The sequence below is a fragment of the Haplochromis burtoni genome, unplaced genomic scaffold, assembly GCF_018398535.1.
Source record: "Haplochromis burtoni strain Fernald_Lab_line unplaced genomic scaffold, NCSU_Asbu1 Contig_58, whole genome shotgun sequence".
Taxonomy (NCBI): Eukaryota; Metazoa; Chordata; class Actinopteri; order Cichliformes; family Cichlidae; genus Haplochromis; species Haplochromis burtoni.
The window spans coordinates 501,475-518,205 of NW_024582419.1; the positions used below are offsets into that span (position 1 = coordinate 501,475).

The window sequence follows — 16,731 nt, forward strand, 5'->3', positions numbered from 1 at the left end:
TATGACTAATCTGCCAACAGGGCTTTAGGTGGCTTAAATGAAAGTCTCTTAGCTGTACAGCCAGTCGTATCCTACTCACAATCTGATAATTACTCTATAAAGACAGTATAACACTAGACTAGACCCTGAAGAGTTTAAAATGCAGTGCAGTGTTTACTTCGCTGATGTCAAAGTGTGATTTGCTCATTATTGCTTGGATTCTTCATCTTTTTTATATATATAGTCAGTCATTCTAGTTATGCTACTTTACCAAACATTACTTTTTTCATTATAGAAGCCACATTTCATGTTCCTGTCTCCAGTCAAAGTCTGAGTCAGTAATGCAGCAGCTCAAGGGAGCACAGATGCTTTGTGTCATAGTTGAAGTAAATTATGGCCATTGTAGTTCGCTAACGTACTTCCGGTGTTTGGAAGAATTAAATCTTGATTGTTTGAACTGCACGCCGGTGAAAACAGATGCGTTTTAGTTGGCGGGGTGTCATTTGTAGAATTGTTGCGAGTGCTGAGTGAACAGGCAGGATTTGGCCTGTGAAGGTGCAGCTCAATCAACCAGGTGGTGCGATGTCTGGGGATGGGTGGATTCAAATAACTAGACACCAAAGAGTAGAATCTTCAATGAAAATATCCAGAACCCAGAATTTGGCTTTGGATTAAAGACTGAACACTGAAACTCATTTTGAAGCCTGTGCATAATTTTTTTTGTACCAGTGTACTGTTGTGGATAATATATGTAAACAAAAGTATAAGTCCCTTTGATCAAAGAAAAAAACCCCCAAGAATAACTCTAAATAAAACATTTCAAATTTCTTATTTTCTTTTCATATTCAGATCTAAGATCACATTTCATTTGATATTTAAAAAGTACTTACATTTATTTTCCACTCACTTAAAAATACCATTTATCTTTGCTTTATTGTTTCACAAAGTCAACAATTTTTGTTTTCTAATTTTCTAATTAAATCAAGGAACGTGAGCACAAAGAAGTCACTGAGACTGACAAACTGTGTAGCACTTTTCAAAACTGTCACGCAGACACCTTTGTGTCAAAGGTTTGGCTGCGCAATAATGTCTTTAAGTTGATGTTTACTTATCAGTTCTCACTGCATGCATCTTAGTGAAGTGAGGTATAGGTTTAAAATGCTATTCTTAGACTTTTAATTAGAAGTGTTGTTCGCTGTCAGCTGTCACCATTCCTGTTGACACTGCTGCTGCCTTCTGACTTTATAGTTACTTTCTCAACCGATGAAAACAAAGTAACACAACTTCACAATAAAAAGATCTGTCACTTTCCTTTTAGTTTGAATATGCTAAAAGTTTTTGTTGTTGTAAAGATAAATCTCTAAAATAGGACGAAAACAATATGTATTTTGGAGTGAAAATGATTTTTCCTTAAAGGGTTTTCCTAAAATGCCCCAGCAGTTTTGTATATCACTTCTTTAAAACTGGGAAAATTGCCAAAGGTCGATTAGATTAAAAAAAGGTCAAAAGCAGCGGCTGAGATATCTGGCTTTTTATTTCCCCGCGTTGGTTAAGGTCCAAGAAACATTAAATCATACATTTCCTGTAATTTTACAGGATAGTGTCATTAGATGTTCCCTGCTTTCCAAATTTGACTTCTTTAAAATTCTACACCACAGGCTTTGCCTTAATTCTTCACCACTTGGAACTTTATTTCTGTGTTGTTTGTTAAGGTTTTCAGTACATTTAATACTGATTGCAATAGATTTTGTAACTAAGTCTTTTAGTTATGATACAGATAAAGCATGAAGGGATTTCAACAATCACCCAAGCGATCAAAAAGATAGTAAGGCAACAGTAGACTAAACTCATATACAGTCAAGTGAAAAAGAAAGTGTTCACAGGACTCTATGCAGCCCTTAAGTACACTATTCCTTAAGAATTGAGAGGATAAGTAGCAGCCAGGTGCTGCTAATCAAGTGCATTTGATTAACTGATTATCAGAGAGTGTGAGCACCTCTATGAAAGAGGAAGTTTTGTCAGTTTGCTAGTCTGCAGCAGTCAAGTGTGTGTGTTAACACAATGTTAAGGAAGAAAGGCATCAGCAACTATCTTAGAGAAGCGATGGTTGTTCCTCATCATACACAGTCGACCCAAGGTCAGGCTGTGCAGTACGCAGAAGAACTGCAAACACCTCGAGAGATTTCAGAATCTACAGGCAAGTTAATTATAAAAAAAAAGATTAAATAAAACACTTCTTGGAAATGTTTCCAGGCTAAAACCTCTACTCTCCAAAAAGAACTCCAAACAGACAAAAGTGTAGCTGTTTGGCTGTAATCTACAACTAAACATAGCATATTGACATAAAGACATCTAAATGTTCTCCAGCACAAGCTTCATATAGTCATTCTCTCAAAAGGTGGTGGAGGGTTGATGATTTGGGCTTGTTTTACAGGACACAGGACCTGGGCACCTTGCAGTCATTCAGTCAACTGTGAACTACTTGTATAACAAATTATTCTAGAATCAAATATGAAGCCAGCTTGGCTGAAATTGGATCATATCGCAGCAAAAATTTCTGGCACAGCTTTACCTACTTCCATGGTGCATGGAGAGGATGAAAAACTCACAACGCAGGAACTCTAACAACTCTTAGAATGAAAGAGGAACAACTTTATTAACTGACCAACTCGTTTCAGCTTCTGGCCTTCATCAGGGTCATACACAAAGTACAATTTGTGTGTAAATAAAAGACAAGAAACAGAAAAAAATTTAATTAACCAATCACACCTTCATAGATAAACCAGCTGACATATAACAGGTTGCTATTGGTTAATAGGTTAATAGGTTAAGTGACGCCCAAGTAAAACTGGACTAGACAGTTAACGATAAAGACAGGGGGGAGGAACCATAATCCCCGCCTGTCTTAAAATAATACATGCGAGAAATACATAAGAAGAAAAAATATTAGAAATATACAGAAAAATAATAAAATGATTACAAAAGAAAACATTTAATTAAAAAAGAAGTCGGTGCAGCAGTTTGATTAAAAAAGAAGAAGACACCATAAATTGGATCACACAAAATTCCAGAGTTTAACCTGACTGAAATGGTGTCGTGTGACCTGAAGAGAGCTGTGCATGAAAAAGGTCCACAAACCTCAATGAACTGTAGGCCAAAATTCCTCTATAACAAAGTGAAAGACTTACAGAAAATGATTCATTTAAGTTACTGCTATCTAAGAGTTATAGGTTATAGGTATAGGTTGCTGATTTATTAGATGTGCTTAGATTTTCACAGTACTGAATAGACTCCTATGAAAACCTTTCTTTTTCATATGGCTCTAAATGTCATTCTTCAATCTGAGTTCCTTCTGTTTCTGTTTTTTGTTTGGTTTTTTTTGTTCATTTTATGGATAATTTGGTTAAAATTTAGTGAGTTTGAGTAACATCCCACTTTTACAATACAAATGTGCATACATTCCTCTGTGTACTGCACATTCTCTTACTTCCCTTTGAAGGCAACAAACAGAGACACCTTTGTCCTTTAATATCCGGTGTGGTCTGACACGCAGCCATGTGTAAACTCAAAAAACCCTTTAATTCGGTGATTCATAGGCCTCCTCAGCCGTTCCTTGCGACAGGCACCAGTCGGCTGCAGCTGTTAATGTCTTTGAGCGAGAATTTATGTCCGCAGCCATGCCTCTCTCCTCCTGTCTCCTACTCAACCCATTTGAGGATTCCCCACCAAAGGTTCAGTGCATCCTTGCATCAGAGCCACATTAATGAAAGGCATTATACATTACAAAGTGTTTGATTTAAGAATGATTTAGAGTCCTTTCCCTCAGCCGTGAGGAATGGAAAGCTTCCTAGAGATAAGCTCAGAATCCATCCGCAATATTCAAAGGACATCAAAGGGTTCAAAATGTGTATTGGATTCATCGGCGGTGTAGGAACCACAAAGAAAGGTTTCTATCAGATGTGAGATTTCCATAACAGAGTGAGAGGCATGTGAGTTATTATGATCCCAGGATCAGTGGCAGCTTTGGCGATATGCAGCCGAGCATGCATACGCTGCATGTTTAGGTGCTCAATTGTTGATTTTGCCTGTCACTGATCTGCCACTGACACAAACATCACTTCTGTCTGTATATACAGATATCCCAAATGTTCTTGAGAACTAGAGCAGATAACCTTTTTGCATTTCTGCTCCCCATATAAATTCCCCTTGCACTGCAAAACTAAACAGCAAACAGAGACACTTTTTTAAATACTTGCTGATGCAAATATTTTAATTTTAAGAAATAAAAATAAAACATTCATGGTATTTCACCCCGCCTGCCAGTTTTAATAATTGGCAGGATGTTGCTTACCACCTACACAAATCCCTAATACCTGACAGCTTGTAACCAGCAGCATTTAATCACAGCTGACAACTGATAATCCATGTCTCGGCACTGATGGATCATTGGGGTTGTTTTTATTTTTTTCTACTTCCTCACTCTTTTAATTTTTTCATCTTATTTTGCTTTTTCAACTCAGAGCTGTTTGGGGCTGGGAGATGTGATAATTTAGTGTGAATTGCTTCTAAGGATCTCTTGGATCCTGTCCACGGGTGTGAGTTGTCACAGGGTTGAGTTTCTCGATTGCCTACAAAGGATTCGGGAGGCTTGATCTAAATTTATAAGGACACTGCGGCAGTAACACCCACTTTGATGGCCGTTGTGGTGGCTATCATTTGTCGTCCATATGGCGTCTCGGCGTTTGATGTGCTTCTCATGTACAGCGTGTACTGTGAGAGATTTTTGCTTGTTTTTTGTTTGTTTTATTGTCTTTCTGCTACTAGATGCTGAAATTAAAGCCTTGTCTTTTTGCTTTGATTTTTTTTTTTTAGCGGGGGGGCTATAACAAGAAATTGATTTTCAGATAACACGTTTGTATGAATAAAAAAAAACAAAACCAAAAAAAAAATCATTACAGCATGTGCTAGTGGGTGTAAATAAATTGTAATCTGATTTCCTGCATTATTTATAGTTTTCGACAGTCGTCTATAATAGAAGGAGCAAGATTCGGTTTAGTTTGAGGTTCAGAGGCAAAAAAAGTAAACTGAAACAAACTGTATTCACTTTTAACCCACAGATGTGAATGCTTCTCTTGGATTGCCTCAAGCAACATCAGTTTTCATCATGAGTTATTTTCATGCTCGTAATAATGAAGTGGGAATGCTTGGCTGGATGGATTTATTTTGAAGAGCATCAGTAATACAACAGTTCAGTGCGCTGACCTAATATTGTCTTCATTTTTTAATGCGGTGGCCAAGGTCAGGTCAGATAGATAATATAATAAGAGGGATGTGTGTATTAGAGTTGGTCAGTCGTATCTGTATATTTCCTTTCATCATATTGTCATTACCAGATATCACTGATACACAGTCTGACAGCGGAGGGAGATTTTGACTTTTAGCTATGAATACAGCCAATTTTACGACACGGTTGCTCTTCATACCTTGCAATTTCTCTTTATTAAACACTTGATAAACCCTAAATAGTAGATGAATACTTTATTAACTAAAGCAGAAACCTCTCCCATAGCCAGACACGGGTACATAGAGGAAAAGCTTCCTTCCTCTACAGCTTCGCATATTGCACTTATCAATATTGGCAAATGGAAATAATGATCATCCTCAAAGTGAGTTGAAAAGTTGGTTGAACAAAACTTGTAACCTGCATTTGAGAGCAAAAAATAATCCCTAAATTTTAAGATGCACAGTAGTTTGCAGAACCAGACAACACAGTAACAGGATGTGTTGAAATATCCCATGGCGGAAGTGCGTTAACTAAAATTTAATGTCAATTTTTCCCATAGTTAAAGCCCACAATCTATGTCAATCCAATGGACCAAAGGACCACATGCATTTGCAACAGTATGACTTTAAACTGGTTTTAAATGAATATACATATCTTGCAATACAGAGTTAAAAGAAGAGTCTTTCACAGATGGTTACCACTGAAATTTAAGAAACTGCGATTTTTGATGAAACATCGAATGTCAAGATTTATTGTAATATGCAGTGATAAAATAATGTAGGAAGTATTGTATTTTTAGTCCTTAAAGATTATATCATAGAGAATCCTCTTCAAAGAATATATTTTTATTTTATGCATAGACGTGTGCCTTTGGATTACTTAAATTTTTGAGTCTGGCTTTGTCATATAAATCTTTCGATTAGTATAATTGAGAAATATCTTTCCGCTCTGATAAACTTACTCTTAGCACTTCTTTACATTACAGCTTGATAATAACAGTAATAGTCATAGGTATTAGTGGGGCAATGAGTTTTAAAGGAAAGTGCTACCAACACACTTTCATAGTTAAAGTACATAGTATGGGGTAAATGGTAAATGGCCTGTATTTATGTAGCGCTTTACTAGTCCCTAAGGACCCCAAAGTGCTTTACATATCCAGTCATCCACACACACATTGACACACTGGTGATGGCAGCTACATTGTAGCCACAGCCACCCTGGGGCGCACTGACAGAGGCGAGGCTGCCGGACACTGGCGACACCGGGCCCTCTGACCACCACCAGTAGGCAACGGGTGAAGCGTCTTGCCCAAGGACACAACGACCGAGACTGTCCAAGCCGGGGCTCAAACCGGCAACCTTCCAATTACAAGGCAAACGCCCAACTCTTGAGCCACAGTCGCCCCAACTAAGTACATCCTTAGTTGATTAACTGTGAGCACCTCTATAAAAGCAGATGTTTTTCCTGGTCTGGACAATGCATAGTACATTATTATTACTTTCATAAAAAGCATTATATTTTGGTTTTTGCCATTACTTTACTTGGATATCTCTACTGTCAGACAGCGATCCACTTTTACTGTGATTTGCCATCTCTACAGTTAAGGCCATGTGGTTAGTTGACACTTGGAAATAGCATTTTCTTTCCTTTGTAGAATCATCAAAGGGTTAAAATTGAACACACTAAATGTGTTGTGGTCTCTACACTGACTGCAAAACTAATCTCTGGACAATGTTTTGCTGAGAGAAATCACTTCCCCAAAGAAAACACTTCATCCCTAAGAGGTTGCCAAGCTCTTGCCAAATAAGCACTTACTGTACTTCAAGAGATAAATGACACAAAACCACAGCCAAACATTATAAAACAAATCCTTTCCATCAATCAGAATCAAGTTGGTTTTCTCCAGTTCACTCACACTGTTGCCTGGCCTTTTAAACAAGATTTATGCCTCCGTGTACATAAATTTATGACAGAGTGAAAAGTGATGCATATACAAAAGCCTTGATGACAATGCTTTCCTCAAGTTGAGGGAGATTGTGAGCTTACTAACTGCAAACCCACATTAAGCATTTTACACCGTGATTAACGCCTATTTAGCCCGAGAGATCAGATAAAACTCAGCAAGCTAACTGATGCCGAATGTCTTTTTGTGTTAACATTCTCCTCAGGTGATCCAGACAATCAGCGCAGTGGATAAGGATGAACCTTTGAGTGGTCATCGCTTTTATTTCGCCCTGGCAGGACCTGCTGCTGGTAACCTTAACTTCACTCTGCGAGATAATAAGGGTGAGACAACCTTTTGTGGTATTCTTTGATGTTATCTTCAAGCTCATATGATTTTACTGTTTTCCTGTGTGTGTGCATGTCATTGTTTGTCTATACTTCTATACTGAAGTGTAGAGAATTATTTAAAAAAACCCACTGATGTTTGTTTCCCCTAAAAATGTTTTAGAGGGTATTAAAAAGCTTTAAAGTTATATAAAGTAGAATTTATAGTTGAAAAATGTTGCCAACAAAAGGATCTAAGGTTTTTAAAATGATGCTAAAGGAGGCAGATCAGTTCTTTTATGTGGATGATCTATTGCTATCTTACAAAAAAGCATTTTTGAGATTTCATATTTTAACTGATCTATTTTTTATATCATGATTGGTCTCTTTCTGCATTTTTATGCATTGCAGAATTTCCCAGTCCATAGTCGAACACTAAAAATTATATTTGATTCTATAAAATGCAGCATGTGGATAACCTTTAATTTATTGACTTGTGTCAAACATCATTTTTCTGGTCTAATTCTACCGAAGAAGAAATTACATAAAAGTCATGCGGTGAGTTAGACAATGCAGCATATAATAGCAATAGATAAATACTTGGGGAAAAAAATAGTCAATATAACCTGGGTCCTGGAGAAAATTCTGACCCAGATGAAGGCCCTAGCATGAGTAGTGGTCAGAAGCGAACCAATTCCGCTATAATTCGTGCACAGGGGAAAATTATCAAAATGCTTTTTGTGATATTTTTGTTTGGTGGTGTGCTGTGTGATTTTTCAAATGTGAAATATGTGCTGTGGCTCCAAAAGGTTGGGAAACACTTCTCTAAAAGATACCAACACCACAAACATTGAGTGATATTGAGTTCAGCGACTCGCATTAGCTCAGATGAAGCCTAATGTTGAATGAACAGCTGGTGGCCTAGCCTTATTTTTATATGCTGATGAGAAATTAAAAAAATAGTTTGTACATATATATTGGTAGTCGATACTTGTGTAAAAGCGAATACATGTTATTTGGAAGAACTCAGTCAGAGGTTTAAACTGCTTCTACATTACTGTCAGAGTTCAGTCAGATTAGCTTTATTTCATGGAGATACATTTTTAAAACAATCCCTTGAGATAATTGCTACTGGCCTTTAAGAGTCTGTAAAAGGTGTTGCTCAAGTTAGGTATGGTCTGTTTGTTGTTTATTCCTTCCAACTGAGCCTGGCAGCAATGCAATTGACACTTTAGTCATTGCTCACTCAGCTCCCTATATCTGCCCTGTATCTGGCTATAATACACTCTGCAATCTGACTCAGGGAAAAAAATAGTACAGAGTAACTGGTGGCCCCCGGCATGCCCAGCACTGCCAAATGAAACCATTATTCTGCCGTGACAATGCCCCCTCTACTTTTTTTTCTTGGTAATTGTTCATCAAAACGAAATCCAGAAACAAACTTCCTCTGTAACTGGAGCACATCCGAGTGAGAACTCAGTCTTGCTATAACTTTGTTCAACTTAGTGTGAGGTGTCTATGTGTCGGATCAAGGAATAACTTTAAATCAAACACACAAGGTGAAAACTGTCTTTGTGTCATAATGATTTGTTATCCACCTACAAGCAAAACAGTGGGTGGATGTAGAAAATTAGTTGTTCTTATAGAAAAGCCTAAGTGGTAATTTGCATATATTTTTAAAGATGTGAGAACTGTGTCTGACTCCATCATTACTTACTTACATGAATTCCCACTGCTTTGAAAAACATAGCATGTGCTGAGCTGATGTGCATTCTGAGGTGATGGCCCTTTGTCGAGTGTTTTGCTCACATGTGTGGGAGCTCGGCTCAGGCAGCAATGTTAGTTTGTATAAAGAACAGCAGCAGCAACCAGGTTGTGCCACAGTAATCCTTCTGAGTGCAGACATGTGTTACATCATGTACTTGTTGTTTTAGTAACACCTTAGCAGACTAAGGACAGCTTGAATAGAAAAAGGTTCTCTGAGGAGATATTCTATTAACCTCTTATTCAGTATGTTGAGTATACTGAATGAACTGTATGGACACATTTACAAATGTTGCAACAACAACATAGTATGTTCAGTGGTGTCCAGTGTAATGTGTTATAGCATGTTAATATGTGTTTTTTCCATGGTACCCAAATGACTCTTAATGAATTCTGTATGAGCTTTAATGATTTAGTACGTCATAACGAAGGAAATGCAAATCAATGGAAATTAAACAAAGAAAACACAATAATCAATGCAAGGAAATGTTATTTTGTTTGCGCAGTTATACAATTTAAGGTCTGTTTAAATACATTTTTAAAGAAGCAACCTTAAAAAAATAATACCCTTTTTTTCAGTTTAATTCACAAATGTAAAACTGATTAAAATTTGAATATCTTTTCAGAATCAGAGAAACTTTATTAGTCCCAGAGGGAAATTGAGTTGTCATAGCAGCAAATATATAAAAAAAACAACAAGCGCTCATATCGAAACGGAGTTATGATAGATACTAGGGGTGCAACGATACACAAAATTCACGGTTCGGTTCGGTTCGATACTTTGGTGTCACGGTTCGATATTTTTTCAATACTAAAAAAATGTTCATGCCTTTTTAATTTCTCATATATTAAAATTATAAATATATATTTTAACTCAAAAGTACAGTTTTTAAATTTTATGTTGATGTTGAAACAACAAAGTAATAAAAAAATTAATCTATCTGATCGAGAAATCACTCATCTTTGGAAAAGAGAGTTTATTACAGAGAAATGGCTCTTTCCAAAATAAAAGCTATATTATACGCTTGGGGCAGTGGTTCTTAACCTGGGTTCGATCGAGGTCCCCATAAGGAGAATCATGTGCTAACGGCTGTCTAAATGACTCGGGTAAAGTTTGTAGCATCTGTGCTTGTTGTTTTTGTCTGCTTCCACTTGTCTTTGCACTAGGATGATCTCGGCGTAAATGTGCAGTCATATTCGTTGTGTTCCCACTAGTGCTGTCAGCGTTAATCTTGTTGAAGTGACGTTAACGCCACAACACGACAAATCTCCGTTAACGAGTTACCGCGGATTGCCCCGTGCATGGGGCTGGACGGCGTCAACACGTTAACGAGCAAACTGTGCTAACGGACTAGTTCCCACCCATGTAATTGAGCATTGCGTGGCACATCGGACATATTGTTTTACTTTTGTCCATGACGCGCTTACCTTTAGGGTCATACTTCACATGAAAACTAAAATAGTTCCAAACGCCACATCTGAATGAGGGTGGGGAAGGTTCAATTTGCCATGTTGCAACAAGAGCTTAACTTCTGTCTTGCTAGCTTACACTGCGGTCAGTGAATCTGCGTTCGTCTACTCCGCCTAGGCTGCACTGTCGAGCGCAGATCCACTGAGCGCTCAACACAGACAGCATGGTCAGGAGAAAAGTTGATACAATAAATTTAAAAATTTGTATTGTTCGATACATATGCGTACCGAACCGAAAGCACTGTATCGAACGGTTCAATATCGATACGAGTATTGTTGCACCCCTAATAGATACATATTAGGATAAATAGATTAATATAGAGCTATAGGTATAAAGAAAAATATACATATAAATATAAAAGTACAAGTATGTGTGTAAATATGTCGTGGTGTACAAAAGTGACAGGGTGCATTGAGGTGTGATTAATACTGTTCTACATGTGTGGATCTGACCCAAGTGGATGAATTAAAGAGCCTGATAGCAGCAGGAAGGAACAACTTGCTGTAACGTTCCCCCAGACAGCAAGTTTGAAGGAACCTGTCGCTGAAACTGCTCTTCAGATTGTATAGTGTGTTATGGAGGGGGTGGGAGTTATTGTCCATGATTGCCAGAATCCTGTCACTGATCACCTCCTCCAGGATGGTGAGCTTCATGCCAACAGCAAACTCAGCCTTCCTGATGAGTTTGTTCAGTCTGTTTGCGTCCTTTGCTTTTGATGCATGCACCCCAGCATGCCACAGCAAAGGAGATGGGGCTCACAACAAAAGACTGATAGTACATATAGAGCAGCCTGCTGCATACATTGAAGGATCTGAGCCTTTGTAGAAATTAAAGCACCACCAGCTTCTTTGTTTTGGCCACATTCAGCTGCAGGTGGTTTACCTCACACCACCTCACCTCACACCACCTCACGAAGCAATCAATTTGTCTACCTACTGTCAAGATGGCCAAAATAAAAAAATAAAATAAAATAAAGTTTTGTAGCCTAAGAGATGAAAGACGAACTTTCAGTTATGAGTCTTTGATGCTTATTAACAAAATATTTCTGGGATTAGTTTCTTTTGAACTTAAAAAAGTTCAGAAGTAACTAATGATAGCATGTCATGCTCAAGATGCTTTATATTGACCCTACAGCGAAAACCCCTGCAATCAAACGAACCCCTATGAGCAAGAATTTGGTAACAGTGGGAACGAAAAACGCTATTTTAACAGGAAGAAACCTCAGGCAGAATCAGGCAGCCATCTGCTGCGACCAGTTGGGGGTAAGGAGAGTTAGACAGGGCAAAAGACAAAAAACTCATAAAGACCTCTAAATCTAAACTAAAGTGGTAACTGGTTCCTTCTACAATGGATGGAAAGTTAGAGAACAACAGCACTACTGGTTAATAAAATGTAATTAAAAGTGGGCCAAACATGTTCATGAATATGACTGAAGTAAGCTGAGCAGCAGTCTTCTCCAGTGGGTGTGTTGAATCAGCAGATAAAATAAAATTTGTGATATGTAAAGATCAGTTGCTGCCTGATGTTTTATTAACTATTTCTTTCAAACATGTTTCATATGTGCAGCCAATGCAATAGTTGACTTGTCCGCTGATTAAAGCCCACATACCTGTGGTTAGCTGCAAGCTATTTTGGCTCAGTTCTAACTCTACGTATTAAAGGCGCAAGATATCAGTGATTTTTTTACTAAAAGGAAACATGACAAATAACACTGTTGTGGAATTTCGGGTAATAGATCACTAGAACTTCCAGTTCTAACAGGAAGTACCTTTACAAGTAGTTTATCAGTTGTACGATCAATGTGTGTTATTGCTGTCAAACACTAAAAGACTAAAATATGAGTTGAAAAAGACATTTTGCACTTGTTTCTTAGTCTTTTGGTTCTAGTGTTCAGGTGTGCCAAGTACAATGCTCAGGGATATGGAAAAGATCCTGTCATTTTTCAACATGTCAGTTTCCCAGCGCACAAAACCAGTTTCATAAAGAGATGGTTTTTCCAGCATGTTGTGGAGGATCCTGACCGGCTTGCACCAAGCCCTAACCCCATCCAACACCTTACTAGAGCGCAGACTGCAAATCAACACTGGTCAAAATCAGACTGTACTCATGTTTACTTATCTATTTATTTATTCATGACTGAATGGCACCAAATGCCTGTAGTTAGCTTCCAAAATCTAGGAGTGGAGACTGTTGTAGCAGCATGTTTAATGATCAGGGGTGGGACAGCATGTTCAGTAATCAAATACTGGCATAACATTTGCACTTTATTCATATGTGTTTTCCACCTTCCTGCGCACAGATGTCCCTTGAGGACAAATACCAGGCACAGCCACATGTTTCACATTTAGCAGCAGAACATATTTATTCAGCGTTTTAAGTGTGCAACCCATCTCAGTTGTTACTAACCAGCTGTGTGTTTTTTATTCATCCACGAGGAAACTTTTCTCCCCTGATTTTACTAATGTCACATTTGCAAGAGAACTCCTCGGTATTTTCATTTTCTCCTTGTTCTTGGGCTTCTGAAAGCAATCTGAATATCCCCCAGACAAACAATGGAGTTGTCCTTCAAGGCAAAAATCTACATTTCAATCATGCACTGCTAAAATTTGAAAGTGCATTTCAGTCTATTGATATAGCTGACATGAAATGGCTTTTTTTCAGCTGATGTAATGGCACATTGTTCTCTTCTAGCCGCCTCTTTCTCTTTCATGTGCTGCGATTTCATATAAGATTTTACCATCAAACCAAAGTTGTTATTAGCCAACAGGTGGTCAGAGCAGGGAGAGATGCCACAGCGTGTCATATAATGAATTGTGTTAATGACACCATCTGTTGGCATTGCTGCTTTTAATACTGTAAAATCATTTCAAACTGCACAACCAAAGCACAGCAATCATTATAAGATAGAAGTTAAGCCCCTGCTAGTCACATATTTGCAGTTCATTGTTCATTTGAAGCCAATAAACTTGATATGCAGATTAAATAAAGCTTCCCATGTCTTCTCTTACAAGTGATATGATGCTTTCATGCTTTAACTCTACTTTGCAGACAACACAGCATCCATATTGACAAAGCGAGGTGGCTTCAGGAGACGGGAGCAGCCTGTGTATCGACTCCCTGTGTTGATTGTGGACAGTGGAAGTCCTGCTCTCAGCAGCACAAATACACTCTCAGTTCGAGTGTGTGACTGTGACTCTGACGGAGTGGCCTTGTCTTGTGGAGCTGTGGCCTATACAGCAACCGGCCTCAGCACAGGTGCCCTCCTGGCTATTCTGGGCTGCATCATCACACTTCTGGGTAAGCCCTATATGACCTTAGTGTCACGGAAGTCCAGTTAACAGCAGCTTGTGTGGATATGTGTGGGTGTGTGTGTTTGTTTGTTTCTTCTTCTTTTTTTTTGGTGGCTCATGGGATTGGTTGGACAGCCCAGAGTGGACCGTCTTTATTGCAGGGGTGAAAGACGCTGTACTTCTACAACCTGGGTTATTTTTTTTGTTTGCTTTGGATTGTTTTTTTCTGTTTGGGGGGGTTGGGGGGCATGCAATTTTGGATATATTAAAACATTTTACACTAACTTGACAGTCAAATCACCTAACTGCACAACCATATCGCTATTTGTGTTGAAATTTCGTTTGAAATCTTTGGACGTTCTGACTCTGACTCAATAACAGATTCTATGCAATTGCCAATTTTACCCCATTCAGTTAGAAACTCAGTCTGACTCTGTTTTGTTACTATCTTATTACCTTAAGTTGCTTTGAAGACGGCAACTGACCGTAGAGTGGTTGCAGACCCATTCCCTATTTTTGAACTAACCATTTCAGAGGCAACGCTGTCACTAGCAGCGCTGCAATAATTCTAGTCGTGCTGCTGGTCTTCAACTTCCCTAATGTGGCTATAGCACTAGCAGCTAAAGATTTTGTACAATAACTCGCACCATTGCTCACTGACCTACTTTAGCAAGTGCTTCATGCCCTCGGATTTCTCCAATTAAGAACCAATCATACAAAAATGACCTCAGCTCTTTATGAGAACTTAAAATTAAAGCCAAATCGATACTAATGCAATTACGGGCAGATGGGTAGATGGGTGCAGCATGCAGCACAGCAGAAAATCATACAGGAAATGCTAAAACTCTGTCCAAAAGCAGATCTCTAGACAGCCTCAGCGACTAATGGCTACTGATGTTGCACAAACAATGACTGAACAGAGCCAAGACATCGGCTGTCATTGTAGAGTTTACCACGAGCAGCTAATATTTAACTTGGTGAAGTGAAGCAGTTATACCCTGAATCTCAACAAAGAACAGCGGTCCCTGAGCTGTAAACTTCAGCTTGAATTGTGTGTTTGTTGCCAAGCTGCTTCGCCCTAATTGCAAATATGACGAATGACAAACAAGCCAAATCAGTGAATGCAAGAAAACAGCAGAAGAAAGCGCGATAAAAACATTGTTATGGCTCCACACGGGCGTCTTGAGTTCTCCTTATAAGATTGTTTGTATCTGAGTACTACTGCAGCCTATTCATCAACTAATTCTTTGGTCTATAATAATACATAAAATGTGTGAAAACCCAGTAAGCAAATAAGCATGAAGAAGCAGCAGCACTATAACATGTATATGAGTGTGATCTGATAATGTTATAGCCTGTGAGATTACATCAGTAAAACGGCTTGCAAGGCTATATAGTGTCATTTCTTTCACTAACATCTCTTGAGCATCTTTTTCTCAGCATCACAAGAGCACAAAGAACTTACATGTACCTACACACGCACACATTATACCTGTCAAACTCTGCTATCTTTGGCATTTTTGGTAGACTCACTGTAGCAAATTACTGCTTTTGCAACAAGCTGCCTAAAGACCCAATTTAAAAAGGTGACTGTTATATGTAGACACGACACTGGTTCCTCCTTTGAGTTAGATGCTCTTTTTTATGCTTGGCTTTTATAATGACTGGACTCTAAATAAATGAAAAAAGCAGCGATTGTCCAAAGAAGAACTTTGAAAGACTTAAAGAAAGCCTGGAAAAGTATTGCTCAAGACCACCAAAAATTGCTAAAAAGCCTGGCTGCTTGTAAGTAAAATAAACCCTCCCCCACCTCTGACCTTGTCAACTCCTATGATAATTAAGCCCCTTAGCAAATCAAGAGTAGGCAGGAAGCTGAGAGTTTCTGTAGACTTAAGCATTTCTTCCTAGTTGTCTGGCTGAACAGCATACAAGCTTAGCTCCATTTGTCTGTTAAGTTGCAGTGGGGATATACTTAAGCTAACTTTAAACCTTGCAGTTCAGGAGTAAGTACAGAATTAAGTGTCGGTAATGTAGCTTTACAGTCGTGCACTATGTGAGAACCACAGCTCACCTCAGCATCTACAGCGCATTTAGACCGTGCTTGTTATGCATTCTCCAGGCAGCTGAGTGTGCAAGAGATTTCTTGCTAAAATAGAGTTGCATCTTCAGGTCTTGCAGAGGTCAAACCTGGGGGAGATAGCTGCCTCTCATATTTGCTCTTTGGTAAATACACGTGACCTCAGTCGGTCAGCCCTGGATGTTTACAAGTGAAATACAACTGAAATCATGCCAACAGGATCAGTTGGCTAGAGTTAGTGTAATGGTTTTTGTGCTCATCTTGTGGTAAAATTCTTCATGTCATTTTTTTTACTAAAGTAAGTCAAGAACAGATAAAAGATCACCTTGATTTACTTTGTCTGACTTTCACGAAATAGGATTAATTTGCTAAAAAAAACTTACTTAAACATTTGTTTAAAAAGATTTAATTGTTATAGTCTTTATTGTTAATAAATGCATATATTGTACCAAGTACCAAGGGCTCAGAGAAGAGCTCATAAAGATGTGGAGGGTGAAGGTAACAGTGGTCCCAGCAGAGCACTTGATGCAGTGACCCCCAAGTTGGGCGAGTGGCTCCAGCAGATCCCAGGAACAATAAATAAATAAATAAATAAATA

At 38.4% G+C, this 16,731-nt stretch overlaps 1 protein-coding gene across 1 annotated transcript in view; it reads left to right on the forward strand.

The window, feature by feature from the left end:
* Positions 1-16,731, forward strand: part of LOC102300687 (cadherin-7) — a 108,602-nt gene that overhangs the window by 79,431 nt on the left and 12,440 nt on the right. The window contains exons 9-10 of the mRNA XM_005922587.3: positions 7,432-7,549; positions 13,815-14,063. Of these exons, the coding sequence (XP_005922649.1) occupies positions 7,432-7,549; positions 13,815-14,063 (367 nt within the window). The remainder of the gene's footprint in view (positions 1-7,431; positions 7,550-13,814; positions 14,064-16,731) is intronic.